This window comes from Lycium ferocissimum, chromosome 7 (assembly GCF_029784015.1).
Source record: "Lycium ferocissimum isolate CSIRO_LF1 chromosome 7, AGI_CSIRO_Lferr_CH_V1, whole genome shotgun sequence".
Lineage (NCBI taxonomy): Eukaryota > Viridiplantae > Streptophyta > Magnoliopsida > Solanales > Solanaceae > Lycium > Lycium ferocissimum.
This window is the reverse complement of record NC_081348.1, coordinates 29,522,898-29,540,325: the sequence shown is the minus strand read 5'-3', so window position 1 is coordinate 29,540,325 and position 17,428 is coordinate 29,522,898. Positions and strand designations below refer to the sequence as shown.

The window sequence follows — 17,428 nt, the reverse complement described above, 5'->3', positions numbered from 1 at the left end:
AATTCATTTTTTATATCGATATTATCTGAGGCATTCAGAAGCTTGCTGCACAGCCATTATAGATAGTTTTGCGATTTGCGAGAATGGCAGCCAAATGCTACATAATCCAGTCAGAGAGCAGAAGAATTGTACAGAGTTGTTTCTAGTACTAGCAACTACTCTATTCTTCAAATAAAATGGGGGTCAGCTTTAGGCCATAAGGCCTCCAGTGGCCCTTACCCGTTAAGGGAAACCATTCATCTGGGCAATAATCGTTTAGGGAAACCATTCATCTGGCCAATCACATGCTTTATTGACAAAATTCCCATCAAAATCTAGACATCAGCCATCAGGATATAAAATTATTTATATCCCAGCAAATTTTTTAAATTAAGTAACTGTCGAATTTAAATTATTTAAACATTGTACATATTACAACAAGAAATCTATTAACTCAAGATTCACAAAAATCCTCTGAGCTTTCTATTCTACAATAATCTTTAGTTTGGTATTTATTCTGAAGAAGGGAAGTGTGGGTGAACAGCTGAAGCTTTCTCGATTGCCTTGGTCATAGTGATGATTTCTGGGATGCTGGATCTGATTTAGAAAGCTCATTATACATATCAGATATTGCTTTGGCGAAATAATCCTTTGCTTGCGGTCTCTTGACCTGGAAAAAACAAAAGAGAAAAGGCACATTAACAAAGATATATTCATACTCCCCTGAAGTTTATCAAACATGGGAAGCACATTTTAGAATTGTAAGAATGTCATACGGACCAACAAGAACAGTTCTTTACCATCTGCTTTGCTTCAGATTTTAAAATATTGAGACAGGCAAGTGAAATTACCTTGAATGTGGGAGTGAGAAGACCATTTTCGATTGTGAAAGGCTCGACAATCAATGTTACAGCTTTTACAAATTCGAATCCTCTCAACTGTATTGCAGTAAAAAGAGAGCATCAATTGATGGATTCACTTGGCATTTTAAGAAACTAAAACTCAGGTAAAAGAAAGCCAAAGTTAAACAAACTACCTGAGCTTCCCTTCCGACTGCATCCATCTCAGCAAGAACCGCAGCCCTTGTTCTTGGATCATTGCATAGTTGTCCCAAATCTTCATACTGGATACATCACATTAAAATCAAGGGAAATAAATCAAACAGCTCCTTAGAGAATGACTAACAAATATCTTCAACAACAGAACCTAAAATTACATTTGTTTACAGCTATTTGGTAAAACTAAATTCTGAAGAGCAGATCAGATGACTGAATTTTGTATCGCACAATGATTTAAGTTACTGAATCTAAGTACTGAAAAAATTAGGTTGCAAACTTTGAAACTTATCACTGAATGTAGAGTTTTATATCTCCTTCAATGGATGATATAAAACCAAATGCCGAAACTAATGAGTTTTAGATGTCTTACAAGTTTATATTTCAAAAGTGATTTTTTTTTTTTTTTTTTGTTGGACGAAGTAATGTATTTCATTGAAAAGCATCAAGAAGATTTTTATTGTTTTAGTGGCAGTTAGATGTCTTATATTTGCTTTAGTTGCTTTATGTAATAAGGTGACTAGATTTTTTATTGTGCTTTGCGAAACAAGTGTCAATTTCCTTATAAAAGGGGGCAATTTCCTAGATTTCACTGGACCAAGGGAAAATCAATCAGGAAGGTATCGAAATAAGCCATCAGCAAGATCAAAAGTTAGGCAGACATTAAATACCAGTATATTTTATGGGAAGCTCTAGAAGCAAGTTGTAATTATCTACCTATGTGAATATAAGCGCAGCTCATGTGCTTTGTGCAGAGTTAATGATAAGACACTCAAAATATGATGGTTAATGTAATGCAACACGAAACTCTAAATGATGAACTCCACACAAGTTTGCTTTAAGTGAAGCATTTCATAAGATGTAAATATAATTTCCACAAGTTGAAAATTAAGAGCTACCTTGATTCCCTCAGATGATGCCCATTCCTTCAAGACATCTGGCTCTACACAAACGACTGCTACTAAAGAGGAATTAAAGCTATCACCTGAGAATGTTGCAACAGTGAGCTGAGGACATTGTTTAATGATTCCATAAGGGCAAATTTGTTATCTGCTTACCATAGACAAAGCATTGTGCAATAAATTTGCATTTAGCATAAACATTCTCAATTTTCTCAGGAGCTATGTATTCACCCTGTGCCAACTTGAAGATATTCTTCTTCCTGTCCACAATGAGCATTCAGAGGTCATATTACCATGGGAGACAAGCAAGGCACAGAAAGATAGATGTTCTAATATCACAAGGGGCAAATGAACATTGAGAATGATGCAACTACATCATTATAAAAAAAATTGTTGATGGAAATGGTAGGGTTAACATAAATCCTTCCTGACCACCTGTTGCCCACAAATATAGGGGTGTGGGAGGAAAAAGTTGTTTGTATCTCAAATCAAAAATATCTAAGGTTGTCTCTCCTAATCATATCAAGTAGATTCTACCTGTCAATAATCTTCAAGCGGCCTCCTGGTAACCATAATCCGATATCACCAGTATGCAGCCAACCATCCTCATCAATTACCTCCTTCCTGTTAACTACTAGGTCAGGCAAATTATCTTGGAGAAACTCATACAATGACAAAAAGAATAATGAAATATCAATGTGCAAAAGGTATGTACGTCTGCACTTCATCTTTGTAATAGCCTTCAAAAATAATAGGACCTCTAACACAAATCTCTCCTCGAGGATGAGGCTGATCCTCTGATGTGTAACTCATTTCGGGAACATCCACGAGCTTTATCTCTGAAAATAGCAGTGTCATAGACAAGTTAAACTCATTTACTTTTTTCTTTAACAATCAAAATGAAGATGTTTATATGCCATCATCAGTTAAAACCTCACCACATGCAGGATTCGGAGAACCAACATGACCAACTGAGTTATCACTGTCGTCCATTGAGCTTATGACACATGAAGTCTCAGTCATGCCATACCCTTCCATTACTAGACAGCCAAAACATCTGCATGAAGGAATTTAATCAGAGAATAGCCAACTACTGGTAGTCCTCAGCACCAACAAGAGCCACAATATGGTAAATAATATCTTTCAGTACTTTAGAACAGCAATAATGGTCAACTTACACTCTCAAGAACTCCATCACATCAGGGGACAATGGTGAGGCACCTGAGGTCATAAGACGAACTCGCCCCCCCAGTTTGTCCTTTATTTTGTTGAACACCAATCTATCCCACATTGGTGATGGCTTTCTACCTGAAAATGAGATTTCATATAAAAGAGATATAAGAGGTCATGAATGCCACAAAAGTAAGCAAAAGTATTTTACTGCTGATATGCACTTAATAATCCATGATAACATAAGATTTCATCCAAGACAGTACCAGTTTTTTGTTTTTTTTTTTTTTTTTTAATCGTTCAAGACAGTACCAGTTATAAACCAAAGCGTGCATAAATAGCTTTCTGGCACGAGTACATTATATTGCCTATAGCACCCGCACCTCACTCATTTTGGGTGGCCTACTGCTTGATAAATGATTCTCTCAAGTCTTGGAATAACTAAAAAGGGAATCTCTTCAGAGTGCTAGTAATAACTTAAATTTTCTTTTCTGTATGTGTTACTCTTTCCAGGTTGTACGTACTACACTTATTAGCTGATAGATATTAAATTCAATTTTCATCTAAAAGCTTAAGCACACTAGACTCACTTAAAATCTCTTTCCGGTTTGCATAGCAGCACACAGTCAGAGAACTCACAATGGTGTCATGAATGGTAAATTATACTCCTATTATGTAAATGATTTTTAGTCTGGCAACTCGAAAAACAAAGTCCTTCTAAAAGAAAATACAATAAGATAAAATCCGATTTAATTTCTGCCATAACAGCTCAGAAACTGCCACTCTTCCACAAAGAAAAGGAGGAAACTAGAAGAGCTCATAATCAATGCACAACTGAATGACATGCCACTACATCCCATCTTTTATGCTCTAACTTCTAAAACATTTCCATCTGTTATAGAAATAACAAAATTGCATTGGATATTTTTTCAGGTTACAGGAAGTCACGTAATTTGAAAAAGGAAAATCTTTCAAATAGCAAATACTATAGATAATCATTTGATTAAATTCTCTATAACAGCTCAACCCCTACAACCCTCCTCCGCCTCACAAAAAAAGGATTGAAATAGGTAAGAAAGCCTATACCATGTTCTCCTCTTTTATGCTTTAACTTTTCCAACGAGTCCTGGTCTTATATTAGGAATAAAAAAACCTTACGGCAGGCACCAACCATTAAACATTTTTAAAATGTTAATTGGCCCGCCATATATTTGAGAATGAGACAGTTGTCTAAGCAATGTGTCACAAGGAAGGAAGACGAGATGGAAACTCGCCTCAACTTTTCTGTTTGAGAAGTGCTCTAGATCATGAAGTGTGCATCCTCAATTTGAGAATTAAGCCACAAAAGTTCCCTTGAAAATACGGGAGGTAGGACATGAGTTGTTAAGCTAGGAGAAACAGAGTTCTGGCAATGATGGGCAGGAGCCAATGTGTTGTTAGAACATAATGATATTGTCTTTTTCTAGATGAGTGAACGTCCAATCATCTAAAGCAACCCGAGGAGCATTACAAAAAAATTTAAACAACTTACCATTCATCAAAGCTTGCTTCTTGGAGTTGTAGGCGGCATTAAATAGTTTCTGCTTCAGTACACCAGAAGTTTGTACAGCATTTGTGATCCTATAATGAGAAGATTGGCAAAATCTAAGACACCAGTCTACAAAGATATACACTATTTAGCACATCACATAAATATTACCCAGCATATATCCTGTTGTAAAGACGAGGAACACTGCTAAATATTGTAGGTCTAAGTGTCACCAAATCATCCATCAATTTCAGATTGTCCTGCAGAGTAGAAATGCTAATGATAAGTAACGCTGTGGAAACAGATCAATGAATTAAGTGTTGTCTATAAGAGACCTTTTAGTGCTAATACTTCATAAACTGAATTAGCGTAGAGCTACACAAAAATTCCAGAAGCACCGCATTTTGTCTCTACAAAAGGTTGGCAGAAATGCTACACGTAAATTGAAAAACGGGCAATTCCACTAAACCAAATTTGTACGTTGATCATGAATCCGAGATCAGAGGTCTAAGAAAACAAGGCTATACCAAGAAGCTACGACTAAATAAGTACTTAATATCCAATTAACTGGCATACCCCCTGGTAGAATCCAACGGCAACACCATAATATACCGATGTAATTTGGTTGGCACGTTCATAGATGTGCGCCAGGGGAAGATAGGATATGTATCTGTAAAAATGTTCACATAGTGCACACTAAATCAGGAATAAATCAAATATACAGACATGGAACAAACATTTTTAGGCCAACTTACATGTCAGATGGATAAAACTTGATTGAAAGGGTCATGCCTGCAACACTTGCTACCAGGTTTGCATGGGATAATACGACACCCTTTCAAGGGAGGGAAAAACGGAAAAAAAAAAAAAATTAGGGCCTGATAAGATCTTGTTAACAAGAGAAATAACCACTACAGATACTGGTCGAGTTAGCAGATTCTGAAGTTGAAGAAGTATAAGCAATACCTTTGGTGTCCCCGTAGTACCGCTTGTATAGCATATGGTAGCAATATCTTCAGGCCTAGGAGGGCAAAAGGGTTGCATACTACTGCGGCCCTATGGGTAAGCATGTAGATCAGTCATTGTAAAGTTTCTACAGAAGTATAGTTAAGTTGTAGGAAAAAGAGCTAATGATGTGCAAGAATGCCCATAATGTAACATGAAAGTAGAGAGAACATACAAACATTATACAGGTTAGACAAACTCTGATTACAACTTACTTAAAGCTTAAAAGTAATTCCCAGGTCAAAACATAAAAGGACCCGTCTCTACTCTCCTCCCCCCCCCCCCCCCCCCACCCCCCCACCAAAAACAATACCCAGGTCCTTCAAAACACGCATATAAGACAGAAGGAATCATAGATGACACAAGGTATTGAAAAAAAGTCAAAGCAAATCAATTTGCTAGAACCAAAAAAATAACAGAGAAGATCTACAACATAAATGGCATCTTAGAAGTGGTCCCCTTGTGTCTGATGATGCTCCTTCACTATCAAACATAAGACACAAAATCTAGCTCGAAAGGTGAGGTAATTGAGGACAGGCAGGGAGATAATATGTACCAAATATATCCCATTGAATTCAGGTTGACACCACCAAGTCCAAAACATCAACGGTCCAAGTAATTAATATTTATGAATGTCATTTAATGTACCTCACTCAGAAGCCTTGTATATGATAAGAGCTTCATTCCCGTTGTAGATGGAAGAGATGGGAGATGCTCATCTATCCCGCCCACTACCTACACCATCAAAGACAGAGTAGCCAAATTAACAAAAAAATATAACAAGCAGCTGTTACATACTGTATTATATAATCAGACCTAACATGGACAAGGGGTAGATCTTACCACAATCAAACGCACAGACGGAATCTCTGATAAAAAGGTCAACAACTGAAAGTTCAGTGAATGAAATGTCAGATAAACTTCAACAACTTTCACCATTAACACAAACATGATTATAGAAAAATATAAATTTCAAATTAGGTTGGTATAAAATAAACGATTGTAGTCTCAGAGAAAGCAGACTTACTTAGTAGTATACGGTACCAGCATTACACTAGGCTTCCAAACATAATTATAAGGATATTTTTACATATAACCCAGCCAAAATTGGGAGAAGCAAGCAGGTGAAAGGATGTGAAACTTGAAAAACAAGGAATTAGGAGTTTCCTCATTCCTTTTGTTTTTGAAAAGGAGGGAACTAGAATTTCTCTTAAAGCAGCATTACGAGGAATGGAGAAACATAACAATTTCACCAGACAGGACGACGAAGGCAAGGTAGCTAGATAATGATAAATGAATTAGAAATAAGGATTAGAAAGTGAAGTTTTAAACTGAGTCGTCTATCAGTATCACCGTCTTAAAAGGTCATTACCCCTAACTGTAGTAGTTTCTTTGACTGTTAAAGCTTAGCATTAAATAATAACTTGAGAGGTTTCTTTGACTGTGAAACATTTCATTTAGTTAAAGCTTATCATTCAATACGAACATGCTACTGAGAGTGTATTTTAGCAATTTTTTCTCAAACTGATATTAGTAGACTATGAGCAACTCTAACAGAGTCCTCAACAGTTTTTTCTTGTTGTTGATCTGTCTAAGAACTCAAGTTGATCAAAAAAATGTTAAGATTAATGCCTCATAATGACATCTGATGTGTTTTGGAAGCATCTTAAAGGAGTATACTCGGTTTAGAGCGAGGTCGATACTAGTCACGTGGAAGAGGAGGAAGCGGCAACCCTGACACGCTTAACAAGAAAGTTAGCTTGTCAGAGGCGGGTCTCTCTACCATCAACCAAAGGATAGATAAGGATGAATAAAATCTAACAAACACTCTTCTCAAATACTATTGTGGTTATCAATCCCCTCCAAGGTAACGTGAGTGTGGTGCTCGACGCAGAAGAGGGCCGCAAGGATAAAATGGTTTGGCTCGCTGTGCCTTAGGGGGAGGAATTTCACTCACCGTGTTCAAGGTAGTTGGCACACAAAAAATGGCTCGTACATCAGCATGATTGACAATATATTTAACAGCATCAGGACCTGCAGACAAAAAAGAAATGTGATAAGTTTAATATATCTTACCAGCCAAAAAAAAAAAAAATCATGAAACGGCCACCTACACACCAAGAGTGTCATATAGAGGGACCGAAGTATATGAATATGCTGAGCAGGCATGGTCTACAATCATCCACTCAGGCCTATTTATGAAGTAAAGTCCCACACGAGCACCCTGGTCCATCGAAATTGGAAACGGTCAATAATGAATTATATTGTCATTGAAGTACAATGGCACACGTGTCTGAGTCAAATACAATCACTGACCAAGAAAGGTAATTAACCCACTGAAAAACTTCAACGTCCAGAAATCAAACAAGAAAATGAGTTCAGCACATCGACAGACCCCAAATAAGCAGAGATATCCTATTTGATGTTGAAAAAGAACAAGGAGGTTTGGGAAAAATGTGATGTGTAGATCTCTTTCTTACATTAGTAAATGAATGTGTGTAATTTACATATACGTCCTAATCCAAGTTTGACATACCGGTTGTAATCCATAATAATGAAGTCCAGAACCAATTGCAGTCCGAGCAGTCCCCGCCTCTCCATATGTCATCCATTTGTACCTATGGCACAGAAAATGAAAAATAAACAAGTAACTAGAAAACTTCCCCAGTTCATCTCATCCAACAAAACATTGTTAAATCAGTAAAAATACTTACTCCCCAATAGTTCCATCTATCCGAATGCGTGAACCCAAATATTTGTAATCCTGATAGGTTTGAACCGCATGTCTGAACACAAAATATTATCAGATGAAACAGAAGATGTACTCAACAAAAGAATGCAGACAATACTAAAGGATAAGTAGCATATCTCCTTTACGAACAATTGAAATAGGAGTGCATACAAGGTGCGATGAGATACTATTGTTGCAGTAACAGTGGACCACACCGCACAAGGAAACGAAAAACAAATTTTTGCAAGTAAATGGCACGGCAAGGCAAATTATGTATTAGCAGAATACAAGGTGCAGGCCTAGTTCTTCTTTATATTTAAAGCAATTAAAAGTAAAAAAGCTGAAGACGAGATTCTTACTCAAAGTTATCGTGCAGTGTGGCAATTTCAGGATGATCAGGAAATCTACTAACAAGCTTCAGAGGAGATCGTGCAGATCTGTAATAATCATCACTTAGTACCTCATACGACTTAGAAAGTTATAATTATTAATTACATATGCAATATATACAGATAGAGGTAGTTTATGGGAGTGAATGTGAGCATTATATGTGTGTCCATACCTCTGACCACGTAATTAAGAAACAATCATCTGTAGCTCGCGGCTAAAGTAGAAAATACACGTACCTGTACACATTCCATTTTCCTGTGTGCAATTTTTCAGGAAGAACTACGCTGAAACCCTGACCTGATCGTAATTCAAAGTGTGATTAACTAAGTGAACAATGAAAAAGAGTAACTGAATGAACAAAAGAAAAAAGCAGAAGACCACTACATAGAAGTCTATGCAAAGCCATAGCATGTCAGATACAATATGCCAGACAACCTTGTAACTATTTTTTTTTTCTTTTTGTACATAGAGTCATAGATCTGCTTGAAGGAGTGTACAAGCATGGTTAAGATAGAATATGTAATCTCTAAGCCGAAGCTCACAAGATTACAGAATACCATTATAATATGTTTACATACCCATTTATACATCTTCTACGATTTGTTTGTACATAAGTTAAACATGCGTTACTGCAGGATACTCCTTGCACAACATAAGGAGCACACGCGTTCAACAGGAGATCATCAGGACTCACGTTACTGTTTATGTATTATACTCCAGTAATTCAGCTAGAAAACTGAAAATAGAATGCTTATTGTTCCAGACAGCTAAATAACTTTGTACATATACCTAACATGAAGGGATAAGTACAAGAGACTACTTCAATTAATTCCAAATTAAGAGACAAATATGCTTCTAAAAAGGAAGTTTTTTTGATAAGGTAAAAGGGAAAGGAATTACAAGTATCACGCATGTTTTTGTTTTCTTTTCCATCACAAGGGTGCCTTTTGTGAGCAACACGATATTTTTATGGATGATGGTGATGTCTACAAGAACAAGTAACCAGTAACTTTGCCCACCAACGCTAAGGCAGATTTGAACAAGTCATCAAGTATTTTTTGCCTCCGTTGTTAAACCTGAGACCTCATGGTTCTCCTCTCACATATTATGCAATTCCATAGGATTTGTTTCCAAATATTATGAAGCTTACACAAATTCTTCCTCTATGGTGCAGTTCAGAGATACAAGCATTTTCTCAATCTGCAGCACAGGACTCCCATAGGACAACCCCGCGATCCCACAAAATTTCTTACAAGCCAACAGAAACACCTAGTAGCAAACTGCCAGCAGAGAAGTAATTCCCCAACCATATTTGCTACAAGATCAAAACCTTCAAGGTCAAACACATATTCTCTGACCAAGCAAAGACACTCTGTCTCTGATTCCATATTTCTCCTCCATCTGCCACCCCACCCAAAAAAAAGGGGGAAAAGGCGAAAGCATAAAAAGCAGAGAAAGACTATAGGTATTCTGAATTTACGGAGCGACTTCAGGAAGGTTATTATCTATCAATATGGATTAAATTTTCCTTCCACCACTGTAAATAGTATTTTTCTTCTCCTTCATAAACTGTGAGTTTCTGAACTTACTATTAAGAGAGCAACTACAAAATAGTAGTTCTATTCAACATTGTATGAATTGCAAGACCTCAAACATTCGACGAATAAAACTTGAATATTCCATCAGCTATCAAAAGGGAACAAGAATGAAATGTTGATTTTACATACACGCACACACACACAAAAAAAATGGTGCAAATTCGCAGAAAAGATCCATTTATCCTTTGTTTAAAAATAAAAAAAAATAAAAAATCTCAACACGGGATACACATGCTTATTAGCAACAAAAAACCCAGACACCAAAGGAGAGATCACTGTTCCACTGATAGCTAAATCTCAAGATCCTCAGTAACCAAATCTTCAAAAACTAAAGCTCTAAAAGATTCACAACTTTTCAACAGTACCCTTTTAATAATTTAGAATGACCAAAAAAGCTATAAAAAGAAAGACTTTAGTCAAGTCAGCGGTCTTTAAAAGAAAACACCTTTCACCAATAAGTAGATTCACATGCAATGGTAGAGGCGGTCCCAGAAACCACAAAGCATAACCAAAACACCCTAACCATTATTCTGATCTGGGTATCATCTGGTTATCCAAAATTTAAACTGTGGACCCTCAAAAAGCTTCAATATTTCCAACTATTCTGATCTGGGTATCAGAATATAAACTTTGTACCCTCAAAAAGCTTGAATATTTCCAACTATTATAATCTGGGTATCAAGATTTAAACCTTGTACCCTCAAAAAGCTTGAATATTTCCAACTATTCTAATCTGGGTATCAAAATATAAAGGTTGTACCATCAAAAAGCTTGAATATTTCCAACTATTCTAATCTGGGTATCAAAATATAAACTTTGTACCCTCAAAAAACTTCAAAATTTCCATTGTTTCTCAGAAGTCACGATCATACAACTCCACATATCGCATCTATAGTATTATTTACCTATACATATAAGTAAAGAAAAGACAATAGAGAAATCAGATAAGTGAATTACCTTGGAAAAATTCACCGGCAGTTGGGTTTGAACGGATCAATGAGAGTGATGCGTCATCGGTGACCGGAACAAGATGGCTTTGAATAGCTTTCAACCTTCGCTCTACCGATAATTCCATTGAAATATAAGTTTCCTTTTTTAGAAAATAATACCCAGTTCAATGTACTAGTAGTATAATATACTTCTCCGTTGTATGATTTTGATTTTACCATAGGCTGAGTTGGGAGCGTATATATTTTGATAGGGTCAAAAGGATATTCATTCAAATATATAGATATAGATATATATGTATAGATTACTTATGATTGGCACGCTATTCAATGATGACGAGGGCGTGGGCCTGGGGGGGCGGGGGTGGAGGAAGAAGAGAATAGTTAGGATACTAGGCCCAATAAAACTTGAATATTCCATCAGCTATCAAAAGTGCTTTCTTTAAACAAGAATGAAATGTTGATTTTACATACATTCACACACACAAAACGCGCGAGCAAAATTTTAAAAAGATCCATTTATCCTTTGTTTCAAAAAAAAAAAAAAATCTCAACACGGGATACACTTTTGTTAAGGAAAAAGTTAGACACCAAAGGAGAGATCACTGTTCCACTGTTCCTCAGATCACTGTGGACCCTCAAAAAGTTTATGGATAAATGGATCCATGCCTACTATGTCGAAGTGGGATTTGACCAATATAAACATATTGGATGGTTAGACAAATTATTGGTTCTTGGAGAATATTTCCAACTTCTTTGAAAAATCTTGATTAACTAAATTTAAACCTTGTAATCCCTGAAAATTTATGGTGTTTGAATATTTCAACTAAAATATATTCACTGTGATCTGGGTATCAAAATATAAACTTTGTACCCTAGAACCAATTTGTGTTATGTGCAAGTGTTTTGAAGAAAGTTTCTTTCTCATTAAAAATCACGATCTTTGTGAACAACTCAAAGTTATCACATCTTATATTTAATTATATACCTATACATATAATTCCTTCAAGAAAAGATATAGAGAAATCATGGATAAAGTGGATCCGTACTACTATGGAAAAGGATTTGACCGGCAGTTGGGTATTGGATGGTTAGACAAATTGAGAGTGATGGGTCATCGGTGACCGGAACAAGATGGCTAAATTCTTGCAATTATTAGGTAATTCAACGAAAATTTATCGCTCTACCTAAAATATATTTCACATTGGAAAATATAAGATTTCCTTTTTAGAAAATTTGTGTTACCCAGTGTTGTTCAAGTGTACTAGTAGTATAATATACTTCTCCTTTGTAAGATAATTTGATTATACCGTAGGCTGAGTTGGGAGTGTATATATTTTGATAAAATGTCAACAAAAGTATGCTGGTCATTCAAATATATAGATATGTCTTGCGATTTTTTTTTTAATTTTTCTATACGAGGAGGTTATGATTGCGCGAAGGGCAAAAATTATTCAATGATGACAAGGGCGTGGGCCTGGGGGGCAAAAAATTGAGGTTGATTCTCATAGATTAGGAGGAAACAAGAAAATCAAACGATCTTCTTATTGATACTATATATTTCTCTTGTTTAGCAAATAGGGATTATAATTGGGTTATTTTTTAATTTATATTATTATATCATAATATAACATAATTTACTTCTCGCTCTCTTATAAAACATATGTTCCGTTAGCTATACCTTCAATATCAAGTGATTGAAGCAAAAAAGAAATATAATTATAAAGGACAAAAATTAAAGATCAATTCTTTTGAACTTTGAAGGGCAAACCGTGCAGTTAAATGATACTCCATCCGTTCACATTTATTTATCTATTTTTGACTTTACATGTTGTTGGTGATAATATGAAAAAATAAAATGAAGAAATAAAAATATCTTCTAATGGCGCGGATATCAAACCGTGCATACACGAAATCATTCACGTCAGATAACTAACAAATAATAAAAAAGTAACACCTTCCTTCAACTAGAAAAAACTCTCTCTTTTTTTAACTCACTTTTGATACACTATATTTTTCTCTATATCCATAAAGTAAGGATGACAAATTATTTATTTGAAAAATTCATCCTTGAATTAATTCGATGAAAAGAATGGATTAAAGGGACAATAAAGTTTGGAAAAATGTGATAATGGGAAGAAATACAAGGTATAATTATGGTCAGACGCGGTGAGGAAATGAAAGACCAATAGGAAGAGACCATTACTGCCTACTATTACCCCTATAACTGAAAGTTTAAATGGCCATATTATGGTACCAAGAAAAACGTAAGAATTGAAGAGGCTGTTTTCAACCTTAATGGCCACAAACATGAATGGTCAAACAAAAGCATGGGACACTTTAATATCAATAAAATAATATTAAAATGCTCAAAAGACCTATCACATGCTATTTAAAAATTAATAAATAAAGTATATACAACAACAATATACTCAGTAAAATCTCATAATATGGGGTCTAAGGAGAGTAAAGTGTACGCAGATCTTACCCCTACCTCGGAAGGTAGGGAGGTTGTTTCCGAACAATAAATAAAGTATGTATTTTATTATAATATACATATTAATTGGTGTATAATTATATTAGAGTTGAGAAAATGATTTGGAATGAGTAATAAATACTAAGATAAAACAGAAAAAATAAATTATTTTTTCTTTTGATATGCGAAAATGGATAATTAAAAATAAAAATTTATTTTTAAATTAGTGAATAAGTAAAAGTGAACGGATGGAATCAATTTGGCTAACGTGGTTAAAGAATGGGCCGTGGCTAATGATCGGCGGCTAGGTACAGTCCCATGGAGATTTTTGGGATTGCGTCTTTGTCTTGTGCTAAAGTGAGCCGCACGGGCATTGCGCTGCATCTTTTCTGCGTAGACAAATGCTTATTCAACATTTCACCAATCAAATAATTTCAGGTTAAGTTATTCAGTCACTTATTTTTTAGTTTATTGCCCTAAAATAACTAAATTATTTTTTATAAAGAAAAAGTCACTACACTTTATTGAGATATCACGAAAGTGACTAAATAGTTTTTTTTTTAAAATTAATAGTTACTCAACTTTATTTAAGTATCGCAGAATGTCACTAGTTGGATACAAATGCGACATTTTTTGAGATACATAGGCAGAGTTGAGTGATTTTTTGCTAGAAATATAATTAGTTGACTCTTCAATCCTGATATAAAGTTGAGTGATCTTTTTGTTATAAAAGAATAATTTGATAATTTGATGTAATAAAGTAAAGATTGATTGATCATGGGAAAAAATATCTAATGATAATAGCTGTAAACGCTAAAATATACTTTATTTAATTATAATTAAGTGATAAAATATTATAAGCTTTGCTTTCATTTGTTTAGAACAAATATTGAATACATGTATGTTCTTTTCTCCAGTTTTGGTGGTATGTATTAACATGAGAGTTGCAATTGGGGCACCTTTTCGGCGCAGCGTGCACGTTAGCAACACCTGTGTTTCCTTTTCTATGATTTTTTTTTTTTTGTGGTAGAATTCTATGAAAATTCTGAAACTTCATTATACTTGTTGGTTTCACGATAAATTCGTGAAAAATAATTCCCAAAATCCAGAGAAGAGAAATTTTACAAGCCTTAATAAGTTTTTCAGTTCTAAAATATATTTTTTAGGACGACAATTCATGTAGGTAAAAACTTATTCACACCGGGTGTTTATACAAAAATCAACTCAGTTTACTACGGTAAGTGATTTAATAAAATGAAAACATGAATTAACTAACTATGACTAAGTATTAGAAGTCGAAATGCAAATACAATAACATATATTTACTGAATTGATGCATGTAAACCCATACATATCACCTAATAAAATGCATAGAATGCCAGTTAGTGCTTGGCCTAATGCAGTCAATTGATGAGGCTCTGGACCACACAATAATAATTGAATACTTTTTTGACGTTTATCATGAGACTATCCTTTAACATGAATGGTACAGAATTTGTTGAAATAGATTTAATACAAGTTAATAAATGTGGGAAATAGTTAAAGGGAACCTTTTTTAAAGAGGATCCACTTATTGACTAAGTTATTGGAAGAAGAAAAAAAATAATGTGAAAGATTTTGTTTTGAAGTCAACAAAAAACTTTAGCTTGTCTCTTAGATCGACGTTTTACTAACTACTAAAATATGGAATATCCCACAAATAAAGAACTCGAATATAAAATATGTGTCTTTTGATATTTGTTATTCCAGTTCGAAAAATATATATGCTTTATACATGATATAGTAATAACAAAAGAACTGTCAAACTAATTAAATACACACCAAAGAATATAAAATACACACCATAGTTATGTATGCATTTAAAACAAGTTCGAATTAAAAAATTATCATGACAATCTAATTAGCTAGACCTTGAAATGTCTTTTATTAGTTGATGGTGATTTTTTGTTTGGTGTGTGAATGGGCATTGCCATGAATTTCAATACCAACCAAAAAAGACACATAGGACAAATTCATATGATAACTGGCGTGAAAAAGGTAGCAAGACAATGACCCCTATAACATCATTCTACAATTTTAAAAATATCAAAGTAATTAATGATATTAGAAGCCTAAAGTCCCGACCAATTAAATGTATCACATGTGGTTGGAAAAATTGTGCTCCTACTCTCTAGATTATAGCCAAAATTTTGCTTTATCGTTTATGACTTCAATTAAGCACATCTAGTTAATGAACCTATATATAATGTAAAGTTGGATATAGATAAGATGATGCGACACCTTTCTATGATCATCATTCCTATTTATATTTTATCTCCTTTTTTTTTTTTTTTTTTTTACCTTTTTTATATTTTTCCCCTTATTTTTTAGTTAGAGAATTAACAATAATCTACCCTATTTATTGAGTTCCATTAAATTCTGCCACATTAATTCATTGTGTATTAATTATTTATTGTTGTATCCGATTGGTTTTCTTAAGCAGATGATATGATCGTTAACGGTAGTGATTTTTCATTTGTAATTGCTATGCTCATTTAAATACTAGTGAAGTTTCATAAAATACCTTATTAGATATACAAAATATTCCCTAATACCCATATATATAAAAAAATACGTTCAAGATTCCTTAGATTGAAATAGACTAAATTCATGTTAATTTTATTGTTATGATCCTTGAGAAATAAAACAACAACGCTATTTAGTCCAAAAAATAACTACACAGATTCTTGGCTTCACAAAATCATCATATACGGCACGGGAAAAAAGAACCACCCTTACCGGCCACCTGCAGAAAACAACAACATAATCCTTGGCTCGGCTTTTTCTTTCTTCCATTTCTAAAACAAAAATGTATAGCATAAGTTAAAGAAATAAAAACCTATTGGACATCTTTTACGATAATTTTCACTTTCATTTACGCAAACACTATTAAACAAATCATCCCTGGCCATCAAAATAGGGATATGTTAAAAAATGTTTAGTAACCTTATATGTCCGAGCATTCTTTTTCCTTCCTAAACAATAATGACTATAAAGAGATGGAGTTGTAACAACAATCAAATGTGAATCTCTACCTTCATTCTTTTCCCCATAGATAGTCAATATGAGAGTGATTAGCAAATGTCACGTAAAGGAGTCGATTAATAATAAAATGATGATCACATAAAGTGGGTAATTAAAGGAAGAAAAAGAACGCTTATGTTTCAATGAGGAAGAAACCGAAACTTAAATGGTAATAATGAAAAAGGAAAATGGACTTATTAGGAGAAACCAAAGAAACTAATACAAAGCTCGGTGGAGAAAAAATAATTAAGAGAGATGAAGAAATGATATACAAGCTCTTTAACATGATATATTTAACATAATTAAGAGAGTTAAAGAAGTGACTTTTGAGTTATTTTAAATAGCACATAAATGAGGGAAAATAGAGAAAATGTCTAAAGCAGAAAAAATATAAATAGGATCCTTGGCCACATAAAGGTGCCACATCATCTTGTCTACGCCTAGCTTTAGAGGATTTACCAGCGTGCGGAGGTTAATTCAAATCAAAACAAAAATAAATAATAATAATTTTAACTTTTGTAATTAAAAATATTAATCGTTACTCTTTGATTGGTTTTTTCTCTACACTCCAACCATAAACACTA

General features: G+C 34.2%; 1 protein-coding gene across 1 annotated transcript; it reads right to left on the bottom strand.

The window, feature by feature from the left end:
• Positions 1 to 271: 271 nt before the first annotated feature.
• On the bottom strand, positions 272 to 11,640 carry LOC132064239 (long chain acyl-CoA synthetase 6, peroxisomal-like). Its single transcript, XM_059457152.1, has 23 exons — positions 11,316 to 11,640; positions 8,997 to 9,057; positions 8,730 to 8,807; positions 8,354 to 8,425; positions 8,176 to 8,257; positions 7,758 to 7,863; positions 7,597 to 7,673; positions 6,483 to 6,527; positions 6,288 to 6,374; positions 5,601 to 5,690; positions 5,390 to 5,469; positions 5,211 to 5,304; positions 4,806 to 4,894; positions 4,638 to 4,726; positions 3,115 to 3,244; positions 2,875 to 2,993; positions 2,652 to 2,775; positions 2,474 to 2,560; positions 2,093 to 2,196; positions 1,934 to 2,019; positions 1,016 to 1,102; positions 831 to 917; positions 272 to 649 (listed from the first exon to the last, which is right to left on the bottom strand). Exons 1-23 carry the CDS (start codon positions 11,431 to 11,433, stop codon positions 548 to 550), a joined length of 2,094 nt encoding a protein of 697 aa, XP_059313135.1. The 5' UTR covers positions 11,434 to 11,640; the 3' UTR covers positions 272 to 547.
• Between the last annotated feature and the right edge of the window lie 5,788 nt (positions 11,641 to 17,428).